Source organism: Somniosus microcephalus, chromosome 1, assembly GCF_052327205.1.
Source record: "Somniosus microcephalus isolate GS21.2 chromosome 1, FLI_Smic_1.0, whole genome shotgun sequence".
In the NCBI taxonomy this organism is placed as follows: domain Eukaryota; kingdom Metazoa; phylum Chordata; class Chondrichthyes; order Squaliformes; family Somniosidae; genus Somniosus; species Somniosus microcephalus.
The window spans coordinates 1,900,991-1,924,776 of record NC_140987.1 but is presented as its reverse complement, the minus strand read 5'-3'; the positions used below and the strand labels follow the sequence as shown (position 1 = coordinate 1,924,776).

The 23,786-nt window shown below is 52.7% G+C and overlaps 2 protein-coding genes across 4 annotated transcripts in view; both read right to left on the bottom strand.

Annotated features, from left to right (window-relative positions):
- LOC147123888 (nipped-B-like protein) overlaps positions 1–23,786 on the bottom strand; it is an 832,420-nt gene that overhangs the window by 662,014 nt on the left and 146,620 nt on the right.
- The window catches only part of nadk2 (NAD kinase 2, mitochondrial), a 93,142-nt gene that overhangs the window by 30,693 nt on the left and 38,663 nt on the right, over positions 1–23,786 (bottom strand). Inside the window, exons 6-8 of one of the 3 annotated variants that reach the window (XM_085962746.1) lie at positions 23,088–23,218; positions 21,321–21,408; positions 17,408–17,551 (exon numbers count right to left, since the gene is read on the bottom strand). In XM_085962746.1, coding sequence (XP_085818872.1) covers positions 17,408–17,551; positions 21,321–21,408; positions 23,088–23,218 — 363 coding nt within the window. The remainder of the gene's footprint in view (positions 1–17,407; positions 17,552–21,320; positions 21,409–23,087; positions 23,219–23,786) is intronic. The other 2 variants (XM_085962826.1, XM_085962922.1) reach the window with 2 other exon arrangements.

The following is a 23,786-nucleotide window of genomic DNA, read 5'->3' as shown; positions in this document are numbered from 1 at the left end:
CCCCCAGCACCCCTTCCCCTGGCACCTTCCCGTGCAAGCGCAGGAGATGCAACACCTGCCCCTTTACCTCCCCCCTTCCCACTGTCCAGGGCCCCAAACACCCTTACCAGGTGAAACAGCGATTTACTTGTACTTCTTGCAATCTAGTATACTGTATTCGCTGCTCACGATGCGGTCTCCTCTACATTGGGGAGACCAAACGCAGATTGGGTGACCGTTTTGCGGAACACCTCCGTTCAGTCCGTAAGGGTGACCCTGAGCTTCCGGTCGCCTGTCATTTCAATTCACCGCTCCATTCCCACTCAGACCTCACTGTACTCGGGCTCTTGCATTGTTCCACGGAAACCCAGCGTAAACTCGAGGAACAGCACCTCATCTTCCGATTAGGCACTTTACAGCCTTCCGGACTCAATATCGAGTTCAACAATTTCAGATCATAACCTCGGCCCCTATTATATTTTTATATATTTTTTATCCACACCTTTGGTTTGTGCCTTTTCCTGTTTCTCTCTCCCACATGGCAACTGTCTCTCACTCTGCCAGCGCATTGCACATTTCATCTCGAGCCATCCTTTGTCTCTTTACCTGTCCTATTACCATCTCCTCTCGCCTTGAATATCTCTGAATGTCTCTTCACCTCTCGGACCTCCCTTTTGTTCTTTCATCCCCTCCCCCATTTCCCAGCCCCCAAACTTGCTTTTTAATCTGTTTAATTTCCTGTTTTTTTCTCAGTTCTGAAGAAGGGTTTCGACCTGAAACGTTAACTTTGTTTCTCTCTCCACGGATGTTGCCTGGCCTGCTGAGTTTATCCGGCGTTTTCTGTTTTTATTTCGGATTTCCAGCATTCGCTGTATTTTGCTATCGTATTAGTGTTTGGTTCACTGCCACACCTCTTCTAGGAATGCCCACCTTTAAGAAGTTCTGCTCTTCTCTTCGACGGGATCTCCGTTTGGCTCTTCAACCTTGTTCATCTTCATTGCTTTCAGTTTCCCTTCTCGTGTTTGACCAGGTATCTGCCAAGACTCGGTTTCACAGCCACATCATTTCCCTCAGTAACTGTCTCCAGTTCCAACTGATTCCAACTAAACTTCCACCCTGTGTGTTTCGGATCCACCCAGGTTTACAAATATTTCCAAGATATTCATCGTTCCTCGAACTACTGCTCTCGCCGCATCTTGAGATCCACGCTCAACGCCATGTGGCGTCACATGAACACTCTTGACCTCTCTCTTCAGCAGCACCAACGCACTCTTTCTCAAAGCTGTCCGGGTCCACAGTTCCATTTCATCCTTCGACTCATCCGACGCTTCAACAAAAAACTTTTTTTCTTCCTTTCCGATGTCAAGGATCACAAGCTTCATCAACTCTTGGACACCAACGCCCCTCCGGAACCTTCTTCCCCATCACTTTCCTCTGACCCCCCTTCTCCCAATCCCATCCCCTGCCGTGTTTTCACTATCCCCTCTGACCTTCCACTCTCTGACCCCGAACGATCAGTCCTCAGCAAAGGCCTGAGCTTCATCCCCTTACGCCCCCACCTCAATGAATTTCGAGCTCGGCGCGATGCTGAGCTCTTTTTCCACCGTCTTCGTCTCCGTGCCCACTTCTTTAGCCAGGAGTCTTCCCCCCGCACAACTGACCCTTTCGCCTGCTTTCAGAATTCCCATTCTACCTGGACCCCTCCCCCTGGCCTCTTACCCTCTCTAGATCTTTTCATTGCAAACTGCCGCCGTGACATCGGCCGTCTCCATTTCTCTGCTCCCCTCACTCACTCCAACCTACCTCCCTCTGAACTTGCAGCACTCCATTCTCTCAGATCCAACCCCGACATTGTCATTAAGCCTGCTGACAAGGGTGGTGCTGTTGTTGTTTGGCGAACCGACCTCTACCTAGCAGAGGCTGCACGCCAACTCTCCGACACCTCCTCCTACCTCCACCTGGACCATGACCCCACTACCGAACATCAAACCACCGTTTCCAAGACCGTCACTGACCTCATCTCCTCTAGAGATCTTCCCCCCGCGGCCGCCAACCTCATAGTTCCCCAACCCCGCGCAGCCCGCTTCTACCTCGTTCCCAAGATCCACAAACAGGACTGCCCTGGTAGACCCATCGTTTCAGCCTGTTCTTGCCCTACGGAACTTATCTCTTCCTATCTCGACTCTATCTTTGCTCCCCTTGTCCAGTCTCTTCCCACCTACATTCACAACTCTTCTGACGCCCTCCGTCACTTTAAGTTTCCAGTTTCCTGGCCCCAACTGCCTCCTTTTCACCATGGACGTCCAATCCCTCTACACCTCCAGGATGGCCTGAGGGCGCTCCGCTTCTTCCTTGAACAGAGGCCCGACCAGTCCCCATCCACCACCACCCTCCTCCGCCTGGCTGAACTTGTTCTCACATTGAACAACTTCTCCTTTGACTCCACTCATTTCCTCCAAATTAAAGGTGTTGCTATGGGTACCCGCATGGGTCCTAGCTATGCCTGTCTTTTCGTGGGATATGTGGAACACTCTTTGTTCCAGTCCTACTCGGGTCCCCTCCCTCACCTCTTTTTCCGGTACACTGATGACTGTATTGGTGCCATTTCCTGCACATGGTCCATCTCTGACTCTTCCCTTCCCTTCCTCGACTTCTCAGTCTCCATCTCTGGGGATAGGTTATTGACCAACATTCACTACAAGCCCACTGACTCCCACAGCTACCTGGACTACACTTCCTCCCACCCCGCCTCCTGTAAGGACTCTATTCCATTCTCCCAGTTTCTCCGTCTCATCTGCTCCGACGATGCCACCTTCCACACCAGTGCTTCTGACAGGTCTTCGTTTTACCTCAACCGAGGATTCCCCTCGACCGTGTCCGTTCTATCTCCCGCACTTCTGCCCTCACCCCTGCCCCTCCCTCCCGGAACCACAATAGGGTTCCCCTTGTCCTCACCTTTCACCCCACCAGCCTCCACATTCAACGGATCATCCTCCACCATTTCCGCCACCTCCAATGTGATCCCACCACCAAATGCATCTTCTCCTCCCCTCCCCTTTCAGCATTCCGTAGGGACCGCTCCCTCCGAGACACCCTAGTCCACTCCTCTATCACCCCCAGCACCCCTTCCCTTTTGCCCGGCACCTTCCCGTGCAAGCGCAGGAGATGCAACACCTCCCCCCTTCCCACTGTCCAGGGCCCCAAACACCCCTTCCAGGTGAAACAGCAATTTATTTGTACTTCTTGCAATCTAGTATACTGTATTCGCTGCTCACGATGTGGTCTCCTCTACACTGGGGAGACCAAACGCAGATTGGGTGACCGCTTTGCGGAACACCTCCGTTCAGTCCGTAAGGGTGACCCCGAGCTTCCGGTCGCCTGTCATTTTAATTCACCGCTCCACTCCCACTCTGACCTCACCGTCCTTGGCCTCTTGTATTGTTCCACGGAAGCTCAGCGTAAACTCGAGGAACAGCACCTCATCTTCTGATTAGGCACTTTACAGCCTTCCGGACTCAATATCGAGTTCAACAATTTCAGGTCGTAACCTCGGCCCCTATTATATTTTTATATAATTTTCTATCCACACCTTTGGTTTGTACCTTTTCCTTTTTCTCTCTCCCACATGGCAACTGTCTCTCATTCTGCCAGCGCATTGCACACTTCATCTAGAGCCGTCCTTTGTTTCTTTACCTGTCCTATTACCATCTCGTCTCGCCTTGAATATCTCTGAATGTCTCTTCACCTCTCGGACCTTCCCTTTGTTCTTTCATCCCCTCCCCCATCTGCTACATCTCCAGCTTTTTCCAGTTCTGATGAAGGGTCCCAGACCTGAAACGTTAACTCTGTTTCTCTCTCTGCGGATGTTGCCGGGCCTGCTGAGTTTTCCAGCATTTTCTGTTGTTATTTCAGATTTCCAGCATCCGCAGTATTTTGCAATTATATTGGCCTTTTAATCTGTTTCATTTCCTGCCTTTTTTTCCCTCAGTTCTGAAGGAGGGTTTTGACCTGAAACGTTAACTCTGTTTCTCTCTCCATGGATGTTGCCTGGCCTGCTGAGTTTTTCCAGCATTTTCTGTTGTTACAATAGAAACATAGAAGATAGGAGCAGGAGTAGGCCATTCGGCCCCTCGAGCCTGCTCCGCCATTCAATGAGATCATGGCTGATCATCCAAATTCAGTACCCGGTCCCTGCCTTCTCCCCATATCCCTTGATCCCTTTAGCCTTAAGAAATATATCCAACTCCTTCTTGAATATATTTAATGAATTGGCCTCCACCGCCTTCTGTGGTAGAGAATTCCACAGGTTCACCACTCTCTGGGTGAAAAAATTCCTCATCTCTGTCCTAAATGGTTCTAGACTCCCCCGCCATCAGGAACATCCTTCCTGCATCCAGTCTGTCAAGTCCTGTTAGAATTTTATAAGTTTCAATGAGATCCCCTCTCATTCTTCTAAACTCCAGCGAGCACAAGCCCAATCGACCCAATCTCTCCTCATACGTCATTCCTGCCATCCCAGGTATCAGTCTGGTGAATCTTCGCTGCACTCCCTCCATGGCAAGAACATCCTTCCTCAGGTTAGGCGACTAAAACTGCACACAATACTCAAGGTGTGGTCTCACCAAGGCCCTGTACAACTGCAGCAAGACATCCTTGCTCCTGTACTCGAATCCTCTCGCTATGAAGGCCAACATACCATTTGCCTTCTTAACCGCCTGCTGCACCTGCATGCTTACCTTCAGCGACTGGTGCACAAGGACACCCAGGTCTCGTTGCACTTCCCCTTCTCCCAATCTATTGCCGTTTAGATAATAATCTGCCTTCCTGTTTTTGCCACCAAAGTGGATAACCTCGCATTTATCCACATTATACTGCATCTGCCATGCTTCTGCCCAATCACCCAACCTGTCCAAATCATCCTGGAGTTTCTCGGCATCCTCCTCACAGCACACACGCCCACCCAGCTTTGTGTCATCTGCAAGCTTGGAGATATTACATCTAGTTCCCTCGTCTAGATCATTTATATATATTGTGAATAGCTGGGGTCCTAAGACCGATCCCTGCGGTACCCCATTAGTCACTGCCTGCCACTCGGAATAAGAGCCGTTTATTCCAACTCTTTGCTTCCTGTCTGCCAACCAGTTCTTTATCCAAGTCAGTACCTTGCCCCCAATCCCATGTGCCTTAACTTTACACGCTAATCTCTTATGCGGGAACTTATCGAAAGCCTTCTGAAAGTCCAAATACACCACATCCACTGGTTCTCCCTTATCTATTCTACCAGTTACATCCTCAAAAAATTCCAGTAGATTAGTCAAGCACGATTTACCTATTGTAAATCCATGTTCACTTTGTCCGATCCTGTCACTGTTTTCCAAGTGCTCTGCTATTACATCTTTTATAATGGACTCTAGCATTTTCCCCACTACCGACGTCAGGCTTACCGGTCTATAATTCCCCGTTTTCTCTCTACCACCTTTTTTGAATAGTGGGGTAACATTAGCTACCCTCCAATCCATGGGAACTGTTCCAGAGTCTATCGAATTTTGGAAGATGACCAGCAATGCATCTACTATTTCTAGGGCCACTTCCTTAACTACCCTAGGATGTAGATTATCAGGCCCTGGGGATTTAACGGCCTTCAGTCCCGTCAATTTCCCCAACACCATTTCCCTGCAAATACTAATTTCTTTCAGTTCCTCCCTCTCATTAGACCCTATGTTTCCCGATATCTCTGGGAGGTTATTTGTGTCCTCCTTTGTGAAGACAGAACCCAAGTATGTATTTACTTGGTCTGCCATTTCTTTGTTCCCCATTATAAATTCCCCTGATTCTGACTGCAAGGGACCTACGCTTGACTTCACCAATCTTTTTCTCTTCACATATCTATAGAAGCTTTTACAGTCAGTTTTTATGTTCCCTGCAAGCTTACTCTCATACTCTATTTTCCCCCTCTTAATTAATCCCTTTGTCCTCCTTTGCTGAATCCTAAACTGCTCCCAATCCTCAGGTTTACTGCTTTTTCTTGCCAATTTATATGTCTTCTCCTTGGATCTTATGCTATCCCTAATTTCCCTTGTTAGCCATGGTTGAGTCACCTTTTTTGTTTTATTTTTATGCCAAACAGGGATGAACAAATGGGAGTTTCTGTTCCTTATTACAAGTGATAATGGTTTTTGGGACCCTGTCAATGGTGGTGGCCTCGGTGGACAGACAATGTCAAGGCCCCACCATGATAATTGTCTCGCCCTGTACAATCCTCCCTCCTTACACAACCCCTGGGGGATGGTGGGAACGATTGGAGATTGACGACACAGGGAGCTGCCCCAGACAGCTGCTTATTGTCAATTCTTTTACTCTGTTGCTCGAAGCTATTCCTACTCCTCGCTGTACTGCTTTACTGACTGACAGTACTTGTTGAACAAGTTCGTTTGAGGCGGCTGGTGCCACAGGTGATAGACAGCAACATTGCCTTTACTAGTGCAGCCTGTGGACTTAACCTGCAAGCTACGGTTGACTCATAAAGCTGTGAAGTGGGAGAGTGGAGAAGCAGGAGATTCAGTACCCCCACCTCTGGGGAGCCGTGAACGGACTTGTAGTGACGTGTACACATGAAGCTTTGCATAATGAACTGTCATTCAAGATTATTCCCATTAAAAGTTTTCTTTCTATCTTTCCCTTCCAATGTAAGGGGGCAAGGTACTGACTTGGATAGAGAACTGGTTGGCAGACAGGAAGCAGAGAGTTGGAATAAACGGGTCTTTTTCCGAGTGGTGGGCAGTGACTAGTGGGGTACCGCAGGGATCGGTCCTTGGACCCCAGCTATTCACAATATATATTAATGATCTAGACAAGGGAACTAGATGTAATACCTCCAAGTTTGCAGATGACACAAAGCTGGGTGGGCGTGTGTGCTGTGAGGAGGATGCCGAGAAACTCCAGTATGATTTGGACAGGTTGGGTGATTGGGCAGAAGCATGGCAGATGCAATATAACGTGGATAAATGTGAGGTTATCCACATTGGTGTCAAAAACAGGAAGGCAGATTATCTGAATGGCAATAGATTGGAAGAAGGGGAAGTGCAACGAGACCTGGGTGTCCTTGTGCACCAGTCGCTGAAGGTAAGCATGCAGGTGCAGCAGGCGGTTAAGAAGGCAAATGGTATGTTGGCCTTCGTAGCGAGGGGGTTTGAGTACAGGAACAAGGATGTCTTGCTGCAGTTGTACAGGGCCTTGGTGAGACCACATCTTGAGTATGGTGTGCAGTTTTGGTCGCCTTATCTGAGGAAGGATGTTCTTGCCATGGAGGGAGTGCAGCGAAGATTCACCAGACTGATGGCAGGAATGACATATGAGGAGAGATTGGGTCGATTGGGCTTATACTCGCAGGAGTTTAGAAGAATGAGAGGGGATCTCATTGAAACTTATAAAATTCTGACAGGACTGGACAGACTAGATGCAGGAAGGATGTTCCCGATGGTCGGGGGAGTCCAGAACCAGGGGTCACAGTCTAAGGATAAGGGGTAAGCCATTTAGGACTGAAATGAGGAGGAATTTCTTCACCCAGAGAGTGGTGAACCTGTGGAATTCTCTACCATAGAAGGCAGTTGAGGCCAATTTATTAAATATATTCAAGAAGGAGTTGGATATATTTCTTAAGGCTAAAGGGATCAAGGGATATGGGGAGAAGGCAGGGACAGGGTACTGAATTTGGATGATCAGCCATGATCGCATTGAATGGCAGAGCAGGCTCAAGGGGCCGAATGGCCTACTCCTGCTCCTATCTTCTATGTTTCCATGTAAGGAATCAGATGTGTGTAGGTTTTTATCCTGCAGTGTGGAGAACTGGTACACGATGTTACTATCACAGTCCCTTTGATGCCAGCTCAGTAAAGGGCTGAGGTTGCGAGATACAGGAGAATGAAATACAGCTGTATGGAATAGGATCGAGAGACAATGTGAGAACATGAAAAAGACCACCAAAGCAATAGTTCCTTAGTCGCCCTGCCCCCCTGAAAATGTTAATCCCAGGACCATGAAAATTCGATGACATTTCTGTATTTTTTCTATTATTCTCTCAGCAGAGTTTGAACTTAACATTATATACAAAATGTCACAATTACTGAATAAGAATTCAATGCCGTGAAAATTATAGCAAAAGCGGATCTCCTGTGTCATTGCTGCCAATATAGCAGTAAAGGAGGCGGCAGTAGGATATTGGATAGAATAAAAGTAGATAAAGAGGAAATAACAGAAAATGCTGGAAAAACTCAGCAGGCCAGGCAACATCCGTGGAGAGAAAATAGAGTCAACGTTTCGGGTCAAACCCTTTGTCAAGATAAAGAGGTAGTTAATAGGTTGGCAGTCCTCAAAGTAGAAGAGTCACCCAGTCTGGATGGGATCCATCCTCGGTTACTGAGGGCAGTAAGGGTGGAAATTGCGGAGACTCTGGCCACAATCTTCCAATCCTCCTTAGATATAGGGGTGGTGCTGGAGGACTGCAAAATGTTACAACACTGTTCAAAAAATGGGAGAGATAAACCCAGCAACTACAGGCCAGTCAGCTTAACATCAGTGGTGGGGAAACTTAGAGACAATAATTCGGGACAAAATTAATTGGCATTAGAAAAATTATGGGCTAATAAATGGAAGTCAGCATGGATTTGCTAAAGGAAAATCATTTTTGACTTGATCGAGTACTTTGATGAAGTAATGGAGACAGTTGACAAGGGTAGTGCGATTGATGTTCTGTATATGGACTTTCAAAAAGCTTTTGAAAAAGTGCCACATAATGGACTTGTTAGCAAAATTAAAGCCCATGGGATTAAAGGGATAGTGGCAATTTGGATACAACATTGGCTAAGGGACAGAAACCAGAGAGTAGTGGTGAACGGTTGTTTTTCAGACTGGAGGGAAGTTTACAGTGGTGTTCCCCAGGGGTCGGTATTAGGACCACTGCTCTTTTTGATATATATTAATGACCTGGACTTCGGTATACAGGGCATAATTTCAAAGTTTGCAGATGATACAAAACTTAAACGTAGTAAACAATGAGGAGGATAGTAACAGACTTCAGGAGGACAGAGAGAGACTGGTAGAAACACAGAACAATAGGAGCAGGAGTCGGCCATTCGGCCTTTCGAGCCTGCTCCGCCATTCAATATGATCATGGCTGATCCTCTATCTCAATACCATCACAACATTCAAGAAGCATTTAGATGAGCACTTGAAACACCATAGCATACAAGGACCAAGTGCTGGAAAATGGGATTAGAATAGACAGGGCTTGATGGCCGGCGTGGACACGATGGGCCTCTTTCTGTGCTGTATAACTCTATGACTCTATTCCCGCTCCCTCCCCATACCCCTTGATGCCTTTTGTGTCTAGAAATCTATCTACCTCCTTCTTAAATATATTCAGTGACTTGGCCTCCACAGCCTTCTGTGGTGGGGAATTCCACAGGTTCACCACCCTCTGAGTGAATACATTTTCCTCATCTCAGTCCTGAATGTCCTACTCCGTATCCTGAGACTGTGACCCCTCATTCTAGACCCCCCAGCCAGGGGAAACATCCTCTCTGCATCCAGTCTGTCTAGTCCTGTCAGAATTTTATACGTTTCAATCAGATCCCCTCTCATTCTTCTAAACTCTAGTGAATACAGGCCTAGTCGACCCAATCTCTCCTTATACGACAGTCCTGGTGAAATGGGCAGACACAGGGCAGATGAAGTTTAACGCAGAGAAGTGTGAAGTGATACATTTTGGTAGGAAGAATGAGGAGAGGCAATATAAACTAAAGGGTACCAAGGCAAAATACTGCGGGTGCTGGCAATCTGAAATAACAACAGAAAATGCTGGAAATACTCAGGTCAGGCAGCATTGTGGAGAGAGAAACAGAGTTCACATTTCAGGTTGATGATCCTTCATCAGAACTGGAAAAAGTTAGAGATGTAGCAGATTTTAATCAAGTGTAGGGGCAGGGAGGGGGGAGGGGAGGAAAGAACAAAGGGGACGGTCTGTGATAGGATGGAAGGCAGGAAAGATTAAAAGACAAAAGGGATGATGGTGCAAGGCAAAAGGAGATGGTAATGGGACAAGAAACAAAAGATGGGTCTAGAGGAGGTGTAAATGGGAATATCAGTATCATCACCAACAGTTGCCATCCAAAAGGATAGGGGCAGAGGTTATGGTCTGAAATTGTTGAACTCTATGTTGAGTCCGGAAGGCTGTAAAGTGCCTAATCGAAAGATGAGGTGCTGTTCCTCGAGCTTCCGCTGAGCTACATTGGAACAGTGTAATAGGCCGAGGCCGGAGAGGTCCGAGTGGGAGTGGAGCGGAGAATTAAAGTGACAGGTGACCGGAAGCTCGGGGTCACCCTTACGGACTGAACGGAGGTGTTCCGCAAAGCGGTCACCCAATCTGCGTTTGGTCTCCCCAATGTAGAGGAGACCGCATCGTGAGCAGCGAATACAGTATACTAGATTGCAAGAAGTACAAGTAAATCGCTGTTTCACCTGGAAGGGGTGTTTGGGGCCCTGGACAGTGGGAAGGGGGAAGGTAAAAGGGCAGGTGTATCCCTGGGTGACCATGAATGGTGGAAGGTGGTGTATAATGCAGAGAGCACCCTTGGGTGACAGTGAATGGTGGGGGGTAGTGTATAATGCGGGACAGCACCCTTGGGTGAGAACGTCCTCTGCCTTGCAGTTAGTACAGTAGCTGATTGCCCTCGGAGTAAAGGCCTGTTTGGTTAAGAATACCCCGAGACAAGTTAAGAAAAGAAAGAACACAATAGGGAGGAGCCGGGTACAAATACCGGAGAGAGGCAAGGCCGGAGACCACTCGGAGCAGCGGGAGCAGCCGGGTACAAATACCGGAGAGAGGCAAGGCCGGAGACCACTCGGAGCAGCGGGAGCAGCGAGGAAGAGCCGGGTACAAATACCGGAGAGAGGCGAGGCCCGAGACCACTCGGAGCAGCGGGAGCAGCGAGGAGGAGCCGGGTACAAATACCGGAGAGAGGCGAGGCCCGAGACCACTCGGAGCAGCGGGAGCAGCGAGGTACAAATACCGGAGAGAGGCGAGGCCAGAGACCACTCGGAGCAGCGGGAGCAGCGAGGAGGAGCAGCGAGGTACAAATACCGGAGAGAGGCGAGGCCAGAGACCACTCGGAGCAGCGAGGAGGAGCCGGGTACAAATACCGGAGAGAGGTGAGGCCCGAGACCACTCGGAGCAGCGAGGTACAAATACCGGAGGCGAGGCCCACCAAATCAACAGCAGAGGAGAGAGGTAAAAAGTAATGAGAGTGTGACGTCACCAGGGAGCAGGTAAGTGATTGGTTGGTGAGTATTTCTCTCTTTTCAATAGAAGCTTGAATTCTGTGGTGTTAAATTTCTAGGGTCTCTGGTGTAGTGGGGACAGTTGGTAAATAAAGCGCCCTAGAGTATACCTGTAACTGGGGTATTGAATAAATTTTTTAATTAATTAAAGGAGCGGCACAGTGGCATAGTGGTTAGCACTGTTGCCTCACAGCGCCAGGGACCCAGGTTCAAATCTGGCCTCGGGCGACTGTCTGTGTGGAGTTTGCACATTCTTCCCGTGTTTGCGTGGGTTTCCTCCGGGTGCTCCGGTTTCCTCCCACAGTCCAAAGATGTGCGGGTTAGGTTGATTAGCTATGATAAATTGACCCTTGGTGTTGGGGGGATTAAATACGTGGGGTTACGGGGATAGGGTGGGATATGTGTTGGTGTAGGGGTTACGGGGATCGGGTGGGATATGTGTCGGTGCAGGCTCGATGGGCCGAAATGGCCTCTATCTGCACTGTGGGGTTTCTGTGATTTCTGTGAGTAAGTCATGGCAGGAGAGTTCAGACCCGTGTTCTGCTCCTCTTGCTCCATGTGGGAAATCAGGGACGCTGCCAGTGTCCCCGACGACCATGTGTGCGGGAAATGCATCCAGCTGCAGCTACTTGTAGACCGCATTGCGGCGCTCGAGCTGCGGGTGGATGAATTTTGGAGCATGCGCGATGCTGAGAGGGTCGTGGATAGCACGTTTAGCGAGTTGTTCACGCCTCAGGGTAGGGCTGCACAGGGGGTGACCATCAGGCGGAGCAACAGAGGCAGGCAGGAAGTGCAGGGAACCCCTGCGGACATCCCCTTTTCAAACAAGTATACCAAGTTGGATACTGTTGAGGGGGATGACTCACCAGGGGAAGGCAGCAGCAGCCAGCTTCCTGGCACCAGGGACGCTTCTGCTGCTCAGAAAGGGAGGAAAAAGAGTGGGAGAGCAATAGTGGTAGGGGATTCTATCATAAGGGGAACAGATAGGCGTTTCTGTGGCCGCAAACGTGACTCCAGGATGCTTTGTTGCCTCCCTGGGGCCAGGGTCTGGGATGTCACTGAGCGGCTACAGGGCATTCTTAAGGGGGAGGGGGAGCAGGCAGAGGTCGTGGTCCACATTGGGACCAACGACATAGGAAGGAAGGGGGATGAGGTCCTGCATCAAGAATTTAGGGAGCTAGGTAACAGATTAAAGAGCAGGACCTCGAAGGTTGTAATCTCTGGATTACTCCCAGTGCCACGTGCTAGTAAGTATAGGAATGGGAGGATAGAGCAGATGAATGCGTGGCTAAAGAGTTGGTGTAGGGGGGAGGGTTTTACTTTCCTGGATCACTGGGCCTGCTTCTGGGGAAGGTGGGACTTGTACAAGTCGGACGGGTTGCACCTGAACCAGAGCGGGACAAATATCCTTGCGGGGAGGTTTGCTAGCACTGTTGGGGGGGGTTTAAACTAACTTGGCAGGGGGATGGGATACAGAGGGGAGCTGAAATAGGGGGTGATGTGCTGCCAATTATAGAGAAAAAAAACAAGTCAGCTTGGTAGACAGGGCAAATATATAAGGGCAAGGCTCGATGGCATCTATTTTAATGCAAGGAGTCTTGCAAATAAGGTGGATGAACTGAAGGTGTTGATAAACACATGGGAGTATGATATTGTTGCTATCACGGAGACATGGTTGAGGGAGGGGCAAGACTGGCAGCTCAATATTCTGGGGTACAGAATCTTCAGGCGAGACAGAGGGGGAGGTATAAGAGGAGGGGGTGTTGCAATATTAATTAAGGAGTCAATTACTGCAGTAAGGAGGGATGATATATTAGCAGGTTCCTCTAATGAGGCCATATGGGTGGAGCTTAAAAACAAAAAGGGGGCAAGCACTTTGCTGGGAGTGTACTATAGGCCTCCAAACAGTCAGGGGGAGATAGAGGAACAGATATGTAGGCAAATCTCAGAGAAATGTGCAAATAATAGGGTAATAATAATGGGGGATTTCAACTTCCCCAATATTAACTGGGATAGTCAGAGTGTGAAAGGCTCAGAGGGTGTAGAATTCTTAAAGTGCATCCAGGAGAGCTTTTTGAGCCAGCATGTAGAAAGTCCTACAAGAGAGGGGGCGGTACGGGACCTAATTCTAGGGAATGTGGCCGGCCAAGTGGAAAAAGTGCTAGTAGGTGAGCACTTTGGTGATAGTGACCATAATATGGTAAGATTTAAGGTGGTCATGGAAAAGGACAGGGATGGGCCGGAAATAAAGGTTCTAAATTGGGGGAAGGCCGATTTTAATAGGATAAGGCAGGATCTGGCCAAAATGGACTGGGATCAGCTACTTGTAGGAAAATCCGCATCGGAGCAATGGGAGGCTTTCAGAAGGGAGATTGAGATCATACAATGGCAACATGTTCCCGTAAAGGTCAAGAGTGGTTCCAAAAACCACAGGGAACCTTGGATGTCAGGGGATATACGTGAATGGATTAGCAAAAAAAGGAGGGCTTTTGGTAGATACAAAAGGCTAAAGACGGAGGAAGCCCTAGAGGATTACAAAAAGTGCAGGGGGATACTTAAAAAAGAAATTAGGAGATCAAGGAGGGGCCATGAAATAACACTGGCGAGCAAAATAAAGGAAAATCCTAAGATGTTCTATAAGTATATTAAGGGTAAGAGGATAACTAGGGAAAAAATAGGGCCCATTAGGGACAAAAGTGGCAATCTGTGTGTGGAGCCGGAAGATGTAGGAGGGGTTCTAAATGAATTTTTTGCATCTGTTTTCACTATGGAGAAGGACGATGTAGACATAGAAATAGGGCGGGGGGACTGTGATATGCTCGAACATATTAACATCGAGAGGGAGGAGGTATTGGCGGTTTTAGCAGGCCTAAAAATGGATAAATCCCCAGGCCCGGACGAAATGTATCCCAGGCTGCTGTGTGAGGCAAAGGAGGAGATTGCGGGGGCTCTAACACATATATTCAGAACCTCTCTGGCCACAGGGGATGTGCCAGAGGACTGGAGAACCGCTAATGTAGTACCATTATTCAAGAAGGGGAGTAGGGAAAAACCGGGGAACTACAGGCCAGTGAGCCTAACATCAGTGGTAGGAAAAGTATTGGAAAAAATTCTGAGGGACAAAATTAGTCTCCACTTGGAGAGGCAAGGATTAATCGGGGATAGTCAACATGGCTTTGTCAAGGGAAGATCATGTCTGACTAATTTGATTGAATTTTTTGAGGGGGTGACTAGGTGTGTGGATGAGGGTAACGCAGTGGATGTGGTATACATGGATTTCAGTAAGGCCTTCGATAAAGTCCCGCACAGGAGACTGGTCAAGAAGGTAAGAGCCCATGGAATCCAGGGTGCCTTGGCACATTGGATACAAAACTGGCTTAGTGGCAGAAGGCAGAGGGTGATGGTCGAAGGTTGTTTTTGTGACTGGAAGCCTGTGGCCAGTGGGGTACCACAGGGATCGGTGCTGGGTCCCTTGCTGTTTGTGGTCTACATTAATGACTTGGCTATGAATGTAAAAGGTATGATCAGTAAGTTCGCGGATGATACAAAAATTGGTAGGGTGGTAAATAGCGAGGAGGGTAGCCTCAGTCTGCAGGACGATATAGATGGGTTGGTCAGATGGGCGGAACAGTGGCAAATGGAATTTAACCCGGAAAAGTGCGAGGTGATGCACTTTGGGGGGACTAACAAGGCAAGGGAATACACAATGAATGGAAAGACCCTAGGCAAGACGGAGGGTCAGAGGGATCTGGGTGTGCAAGTACACAGATCCCTGAAGGCGGCGGAACAGGTGAATAAGGCGGTAAAAAAGGCATATGGGATACTTGCCTTCATTAGCCGAGGCATTGAATATAAGAGCAAGGAGGTTATGATGGAGCTGTATAAAACACTGGTTAGGCCACAGCTGGAATACTGTGTGCAGTTCTGGTCGCCACACTACAGGAAGGATGTGATCGCGTTAGAGAGGGTGCAGAGGAGGTTCACCAGGATGTTACCAGGGCTGGAGCGCGTCAGCTATGAAGAGAGACTGGGCAGATTGGGTTTGTTTTCCTTGGAGCAGAGGAGGCTGAGGGGGGACATGATTGAGGTGTACAAAATTATGAGGGGCATAGATAGGATGGATGCTGAGGAGCTTTTTCCCTTAGTAGAGGGGTCAATAACTAGGGGGCATAGATTCAAGGTAAAGGGCGGGAGGTTTAGAGGGGATTTGAGAAAGTACTTTTTCACCCAGAGGGTGGCTGGAGTCTGGAACTCACTGCCTGAAAGGGTTGTGGAGGCAGAAACCCTCACAACATTTAAGAAGCATTTGGATGAGCACTTGAAATGCCATAGCATACAAGGCTACGGACCAAATGCTGGAATATGGGATTAGATTAGACAGGGCTTGATGGCCGGCGCGGACACGATGGGCCGAAGGGCCTCTATCCGTGCTGTATTACTCTATGACTCTATGACTAATAGGAGTAACAGAAAATGCTGGAAAAACTCAGCAGGCCAGGCAACAGGGTTTTGACCCGAAACGTTGACTCTAATTTCTCTCCACGGATGTTGCCTGGCCTGCTGAGTTTTTCCAGCATTTTCTGTTGTTATTTCGGATTTCCAGCATCTGCAGTATTTTGCTATTGTAACACAATAGGAGTGTTGGCCTTGACCTAAAACAGGCTTCGAGGTCACAGGAAGTTTCTTTCTAAGCCTGGAGGTGGGGAGATGCAGGTATAAGTGTACCAGGTAGAATAGACATAATAAGCTTTGAAAATATATTTATCCAGATATTAGCGCTCACTCTGCACTGGCTATACAAGGTCAGTATTGGAGACATTACCTCATTAACCGTCCATGAGAAGAGATAAGAAATTATAGTAAATCAGTCAGGAGTGTGTGCGGGGATATAGGAGGTTGTGTTACGGATGCACTGGGAAGAGACACAGACATTAAATGTTCACCCGTGTGTGGAATGGCCGTAGTGTAATCAACAGCCCAAGACATTTACGGGCCTGCACAATGAATGGTAGCAGCTAACTGACGGCACATGGAACTCCGTTAATTCAGCTTCTGAAAGGCGTTCATGTTTAGTTCATTCAATATAGAGCAAAAAAGGTGATTGGCATCATTGGAGAGTGAGAGAGAGACGGATATCACTTAGCAACAGTCAGTTTGTTCAAGTGACCAGTTTTAGACCTTGGGACTAGAACTGGGATTCCAGCCAATAGGATGTTCAGCAAGGACACTGCAACCTATGCAAAGGGATGTTGACATATGAATGTGTAGAGAAAGGTAAACTTGTGTGTGTAATAATCAGCTGGAGGACGTGCAGAGACCAGTGACTACCAAATAAGGCAAGGTCACTTCCAGTTTGATAAAGAAACCAGGGTATAAAAAAAAAGCTTTTGTGTTAAGTTGAGGGAAAGAGAAACCTACCGACTCGGAACTGCTGACAAAACCTGTAAAAGATACAACACACCGGGGCTCCCGGGAACGTCAACACACCGGGGCTCCCGGGAACGTCAACACACCGGGGCTCCCGGGAACGCCAACACACCGGGGCTCCCGGGAACGTCAACACACCGGGGCTCCCGGGAACGTCAACACACCGGGGCTCCCGGGAACGTCAACACACCGGGGCTCCCGGGAACGTCAACACACCGGGGCTCCCGGGAACGTCAACACACCGGGGCTCCCGGGAACTTCAATCTGCTTTTGGTGAGGCGAGTGTAATCAGTCAAGGTGACACGCTTGCAACCTCCTGAAGGAGTCCCTGGTATGTGGGTATTGCTACCTAGATTTCAGATACACTGCATGTAAGGGATTATGTCTTATTATCCCCATTGATTAGATTTAATAAAGATAATAACCAGAATTTTTCATTGTTTCCTAGTTCTGAAACTTATATTAGAGGTAAAGATTACATGACAATATCATAATACCCCATATTAGGGCAATGGGGATGTCTGACAATATCCTATAACCAATATTCAATATCCACCCAGTGACCCCCCCCCCCCAAGCCCAGTGACTCCACCCCCCACCCAGTGACCCCCCCACCCAGTGACCCCCCCAGCCAAATGACCCCCACCCCCCCGCCGGTCTCTCTTACCAAGCCTTGGAGCCGGTCCCAGTACACATGTTGAGTCCAGAATTCTTGTGCTTCTCCCAGGGTCCATCGTCAATAGAGATCTCATAGTATGAGGCCCTATGAAGCGAGAATTTAAGACTTTGTTTGTGGGAGTGATACCCGAGCCTGCACAAAACAGAACATATCCCAGGTCAGGCGTGAACACCCCAGCCCTACCAGTCTAACACACCAGACCCACTCGCAGAGCGAGGAAAGGAGCTCTGGGGGTAGGGGGAGGGGCAGGGACAGAGAGAGCTTCCCAACGTCATACATGGTGGAGAGCCGAGAAACAGTGTCTCCACCGACAGGACCTTGTACACCGACACTACATACTCCCTGGGACAGAGCGCCCTCCACGGGACTCCCACACTCCCTGGGACAGTCTGTCCACCACGGGACTCCCACACTCCCTGGGGCAGTCCGTCCACCATGGGAATCCCACACTCACTGGGACAGTCCATCCACCACGGGACTCCCACACTCCCTGGGACAGAGCGCCCTCCACGGGACTCCCACACTCCCTGGGACAGTCCGTCCACCACGGGACTCCCACACTCCCTGGGACAGAGCGTCCACCACGGGACTCCCACACTCCCTGGGACAGAGCGTCCTCCACGGGACTCCCACACTCCCTGGGACAGTCCGTCCACCAGGGGACTCCCACACTCCCTGGGACAGTCCGTCCTCCACGGGACTCCCACACTCCCTGGGACAGTCCGTCCTCCACGGGACTCCCACACTCCCTGGGACAGAGCGTCCTCCACGGGACTCCCACACTCCCTGGGACAGTCCGTCCTCCACGGGACTCCCACACTCCCTGGGACAGAGCGCCCTCCACGGGACTCCCACACTCCCTGGGACAGTCCGTCCTCCACGGGACTCCCACACTCCCTGGGACAGTCCGTCCTCCACGGGACTCCCACACTCCCTGGGACAGTCCATCCACCACGGGACTCCCACACTCCCTGGGACAGTGAGCCCTCCACAGGACTCCCACACTCCCTGGGACAGTCCGTCCTCCACGGGACTCCCACACTCCCTGGGACAGTCCGTCCTCCACGGGACTCCCACACTCCCTGGGACAGAGCGCCCTCCACGGGACTCCCACACTCCCTGGGACAGTCCGTCCTCCACGGGACTCCCACACTCCCTGGGACAGTCCGTCCTCCACGGGACTCCCACACTCCCTGGGACAGAGCGCCCTCCACGGGACTCCCACACTCCCTGGGACAGAGCGCCCTCCACGGGACTCCCACACTCCCTGGGACAGTCCGTCCTCCACGGGACTCCCACACTCCCTGGGACAGTCCGTCCTCCACGGGACTCCCACACTCCCTGGGACAGTCCATCCACCACGGGACTCCCACACTCCCTGGGACAGTGAGCCCTCCACAGGACTCCCACACTCCCTGGGACAGTCCGTCCTCCACGGGACTCCCACACTCCCTGGGACAGTCCGTCCTCCACGGGACTCCCACACTCCCTGGGACAGTCCATCCACCACGGGACTCCCACACTCCCTGGGACAGTCCGTCCTCCACGGGACTCCCACACTCCCTGGGACAGTCCGTCCTCCACGGGACTCCCACACTCCCTGGGACAGAGCGCCCTCCACGGGACTCCCACACTCCCTGGGACATTCCATCCACCACGGGACTCCCACTCCCTGGGACAGAGCGCCCTCCACGGGACTCCCACACTCCCTGGGACAGTCCGTCCTCCACGGGACTCCCACACTCCCTGGGACAGTCCGTCCTCCACGGGACTCCCACACTCCCTGGGACAGTGAGCCCTCCACGGGACTCCCACACTCCCTGGGACAGTCCGTCCTCCACGGGACTCCCACACTCCCTGGGACAGTCCGTCCTCCACGGGACTCCCACACTCCCTGGGACAGAGCGTCCTCCACGGGACTCCCACACTCCCTGGGACAGTCCGTCCTCCACGGGACTCCCACACTCCCTGGGACAGTCCGTCCTCCACGGGACTCCCACACTCCCTGGGACAGAGCGCTCTCCACGGGACTCCCACACTCCCTGGGACAGTCCGTCCACCACGGGACTCCCACTCCCTGGGACAGTCCGTCCTCCACGGGACTCCCACACTCACTGGGACAGAGCGTCCTCCACGGGACTCCCACACTCCCTGGGACAGTGAGCCCTCCACGGGACTCCCACACTCCCTGGGACAGTCCGTCCTCCACGGGACTCCCACACTCCCTGGGACAGTGAGCCCTCCACGGGACTCCCACACTCCCTGGGACAGTCCGTCCTCCACGGGACTCCCACACTCCCTGGGACAGTCCGTCCACCACGGGACTCCCACACTCACTGGGACAGTCCATCCACCACGGGACTCCCACACTCCCTGGGACAGTCCGTCCACCACGGGACTCCCACACTCCCTGGGACAGAGCGCCCTCCACGGGACTCCCACACTCCCTGGGACAGTCCGTCCTCCACGGGAACTCCCACACTCCCTGGGACAGTCCGGATCCTCCACGGGAATCCCACACTCCCTGGGACAGTGAGCCCTCCACGGCACTCCCACACTCCCTGGGACAGTGAGCCCTCCACGGCACTCCCACACTCCCTGGGACAGTGAGCCCTCCACGGCACTCCCACACTCCCTGGGACAGTGAGCCCTCCACGGCACTCCCACACTCCCTGGGACAGTCCGTCCTCCACGGGACTCCCACACTCCCTGGGATAGTGCATCCTCCACGGGACTCGCACACTCCCTGGGACAACACGGAATGTTGTTTAACGGATAAATACTAGCCAGGACACTCGGGAGAACTCTTCTGCTCTTCTCAAAATTGTGCCATGGGATCTTTTTTCTCCATCTGACAAGGCAGTTTATTGTTTCTTCTGAAAGACCACAACTTCGACAGCGCAGCGCTCCCTCAGTACTGACCCTCCGACAGCGCAGCTCTCCCTCAGTACTGCCCCTCCGACAGTGCAGCGCTCCCTCAGTACTGCCCCTCCGACAGTGCGGCACTCCCTCAGTACCGCCCCTCCGACAGTGCGGCGCTCCCTCAGCCCTGCCCCTCCGACAGTGCGGCGCTCCCTCAGTACTGCCCCTCCGACAGTGCGGCACTCCCTCAGTACAGCCCCTCCGACAGTGCGGCGCTCCCTCAGTGCTGCCCCTCCGACAGTGCGGCACTCCCTCAGTACAGCCCCTCCGACAGTGCGGCGCTCCCTCAGCCCTGCCCCTCCGACAGTGCGGCGCTCCCTCAGTACCGCCCCTCCGACAGTGCGGCACTCCCTCAGTGCTGACCCTCCGACAGTGCGGCGCTCCCTCAGTACTGCCCCTCCGACAGTGCAGCGCTCCCTCAGTGCTGCCCCTCCGACAGTGCGGCGCTCCCTCAGTACTGCCCCTCCGACAGTGCGGAGCTCCCTCAGTACTGCCCCTCCGACAGATCAGCGCTCCCTCAGTACTGCCCCTCCGACAGTGCGGCGCTCCCTCAGTACTGCCCCTCCGACAGTGCGGCGCTCCCTCAGTGCTGCCCCTCCGACAGTGTGGCGCTCTCTCAGTACCGCCTCTCCGACAGTGCGGCGCTCCCTCAGTACTGCCCCTCCGACAGTGCTGCGCTCCCTCAGTACTGCCCCTCCGACAGATCAGCGCTCCCTCAGTACTGCCCCTCCGACAGTGCGGCGCTCCCTCAGTACTGCCCCTCCGACAGTGCGGCGCTCCCTCAGTGCTGCCCCTCCGACAGTGCGGCGCTCCCTCAGCCCATGTAGATGTTGTGCCCGTGTCTCTGGAGTGGGACTTGGTCATAATATCTGGTGCCAGATTTATTGAACTCCATGCACAACTTGCAAGTGTGGGATTTCAACTCAAACTTTGGGCTGCCAACAAGCTGATTGTTGCTTAAACGGGAAGGATTACTTACCGGGAGGACAGCGTCTCCCCGACAAACACTTCGTTCAGCGCTCGCACAGGCAGCAGTTGTGGCTCAGAGTTCCCCAGATTCCTTGAGGCTGTAAGGAGAGACACAGGCAGTCAGCACAGCACATGACAGACCCAGACAGGGCGGGCGAGCCAGACAGGGAGGGAGGGAGGGAGGGAGGGCGGGCGAGCCAGACAGGGAGGGAGGGCGGGCGAGCCAGACAGGGAGGGAGGGAGGGAGGGCGAGCGAGCCAGACAGGGAGGGAGGGCGAACGAGCCAGACAGGGAGGGAGGGAGGGCGAGCGAGCCAGACAGGGAGGGAGGGAGGGCGAGCGAGCCAGACAGGGAGGGAGGGCGGGCGAGCGAGCCAGACAGGGAGGGAGGGAGGGCGAGCGAGCCAGACAGGGAGGGAGGGAGGGCGGGCGAGCCAGACAGGGAGCCAGACCCCCATTCCATGTTCCACCCGCTATTTTATGCCCTTCATTTATCAGCAGCCAGAAACACAGGCAGCTGGGTCCCCAGCCTGGCCAATACTGACAGCCCACAACCACCTGCTGCAAGGCCAGGGAATCCCTACCACAACCAAGCGGCTCTCCATGGTACCATCACACAGTGCCGCGGTGCGGTGTGCCCCCTCTTACCAGCCTCTGTCGCAGTACGGTGCGCCCACTCTAACCAGCGTCTGTCGCGGTGCGGTGTGCCCACTCTAACCAGCGTCTGTCGCGGTGCGGTGTGCCCACTCTAACCAGCGTCTGTCGCGGTGCGGTGTGCCCACTCTAACCAGTGTCTGTCGCAGTGCGGTGTGCCCACTCTAACCAGCGTCTGTCGCGGTGCGGTGTGCCCACTCTAACCAGCGTCTGTCGCAGTGCGGTGCAGTGTGCCCACTCTAACCAGCGTCTGTCGCGGTGCGGTGTGCCCACTCTAACCAGCATCTGTCGCGGTGCAGTGTGCCCACTCTAACCAGTGTCTGTCGCGGTGCGGTGTGCCCACCCTAAACAGTGTCTGTCGCGGTGCGGTGCGCCCACTCTAACCAGCGTCTGTCGCAGTGCGGTGTGCCCACTCTAACCAGCGTCTGTCGCAGTGCGGTGCGGTGTGCCCACTCTAACCAGCGTCTGTCGCAGTGCGGTGCGGAGCACCCACTCTAACCAGTGTCTGTCGCGGTGCAGAGCGCCCACTCTAACCCGCGTCTGTCGCAGTGCGGTGCGCCCACTCTATCCAGCGTCTGTCGCAGTGCGGTGTGCCCACTCTAACCAGCGTCTGTCGCAGTGCGGTGTGCCCACTCTAACCAGCGTCTGTCGCAGTGCGGTGTGCCCACTCTAACCAGCGTCTGTCGCGGTGCGGCGCGGCCACTCTAACCAGCGTCTGTCGCGGTGCGGCCACTCTAACCAGCGTCTGTCGCGGTGCGGTGCGGCCACTCTAACCAGCGTCTGTCGCGGTGCGGTGCGGCCACTCTAACCAGCGTCTGTCGCGGCGCGGCCACTCTAACCAGCGTCTGTCGCGGTGCGGTGTGCCCACTCTAACCAGCGTCTGTCGCGGTGCGGTGTGCCCACTCTAACCAGCGTCTGTCGCAGTGCCGTGCGGTCACTCTAACCAGCGTCTGTCGCAGTGCGGTGTGCCCACTCTAACCAGCGTCTGTCGCAGTGCGGTGTGCCCACTCTAACCAGCGTCTGTCGCAGTGCGGTGTGCCCACTCTAACCAGCGTCTGTCGCAGTGCGGTGTGCCCACTCTAACCAGCGTCTGTCGCAGTGCGGTGCGGTGCGGCCACTCTAACCAGCGTCTGTCGCGGTGCGGTGTGCTGTGTTGTGCTGCTCCAGGCTCAGCTGCTGCTCGTGGAGATCCACGGGAGTTGGCTTTATTCCCGCTCCTTCCAGACAGATTCTGATTCGCTGACGCCACTGCCACCTACAGGAAAAAGGAATGACTCGTGATCAACATTGGTGCTGGGACAGGGGGAGATTCAGCACGGGACAGGGACAGGGGGAGATTCTGCACGGGACAGGGACAGGGGGAGATTCAGCTCGGGATAGGGACAGGGGGAGATTCAGCACGGGACAGGGGAGATTCAGCACAGGATAGGGACGGGGGAGATTCAGCTCGGGATAGGGACAGGGGGGATTCAGCTCGGGATAGGGACAGGGGGAGATTCAGCACGGGACAGGGGGAGATTCTGCACGGGATAGGGACAGGGGGAGATTCAGCTCGGGATAGGGACAGGGGGAGATTCAGCTCGGGATAGGGACAGGGGGAGATTCAGCACGGGACAGGGACAGGGGGAGATTCAGCTCGGGATAGGGACAGGGGGAGATTCAGCTCGGGATAGGGACAGGGGGAGATTCAGCACGGGATAGGGACAGGGGGAGATTCAGCACGGGATAGGGACAGGGGGAGATTCAGCACGGGATAGGGACAGGGGGAGATTCAGCACGGGACAGGGACAGGGGGAGATTCAGCACGGGATAGGGACAGGGGG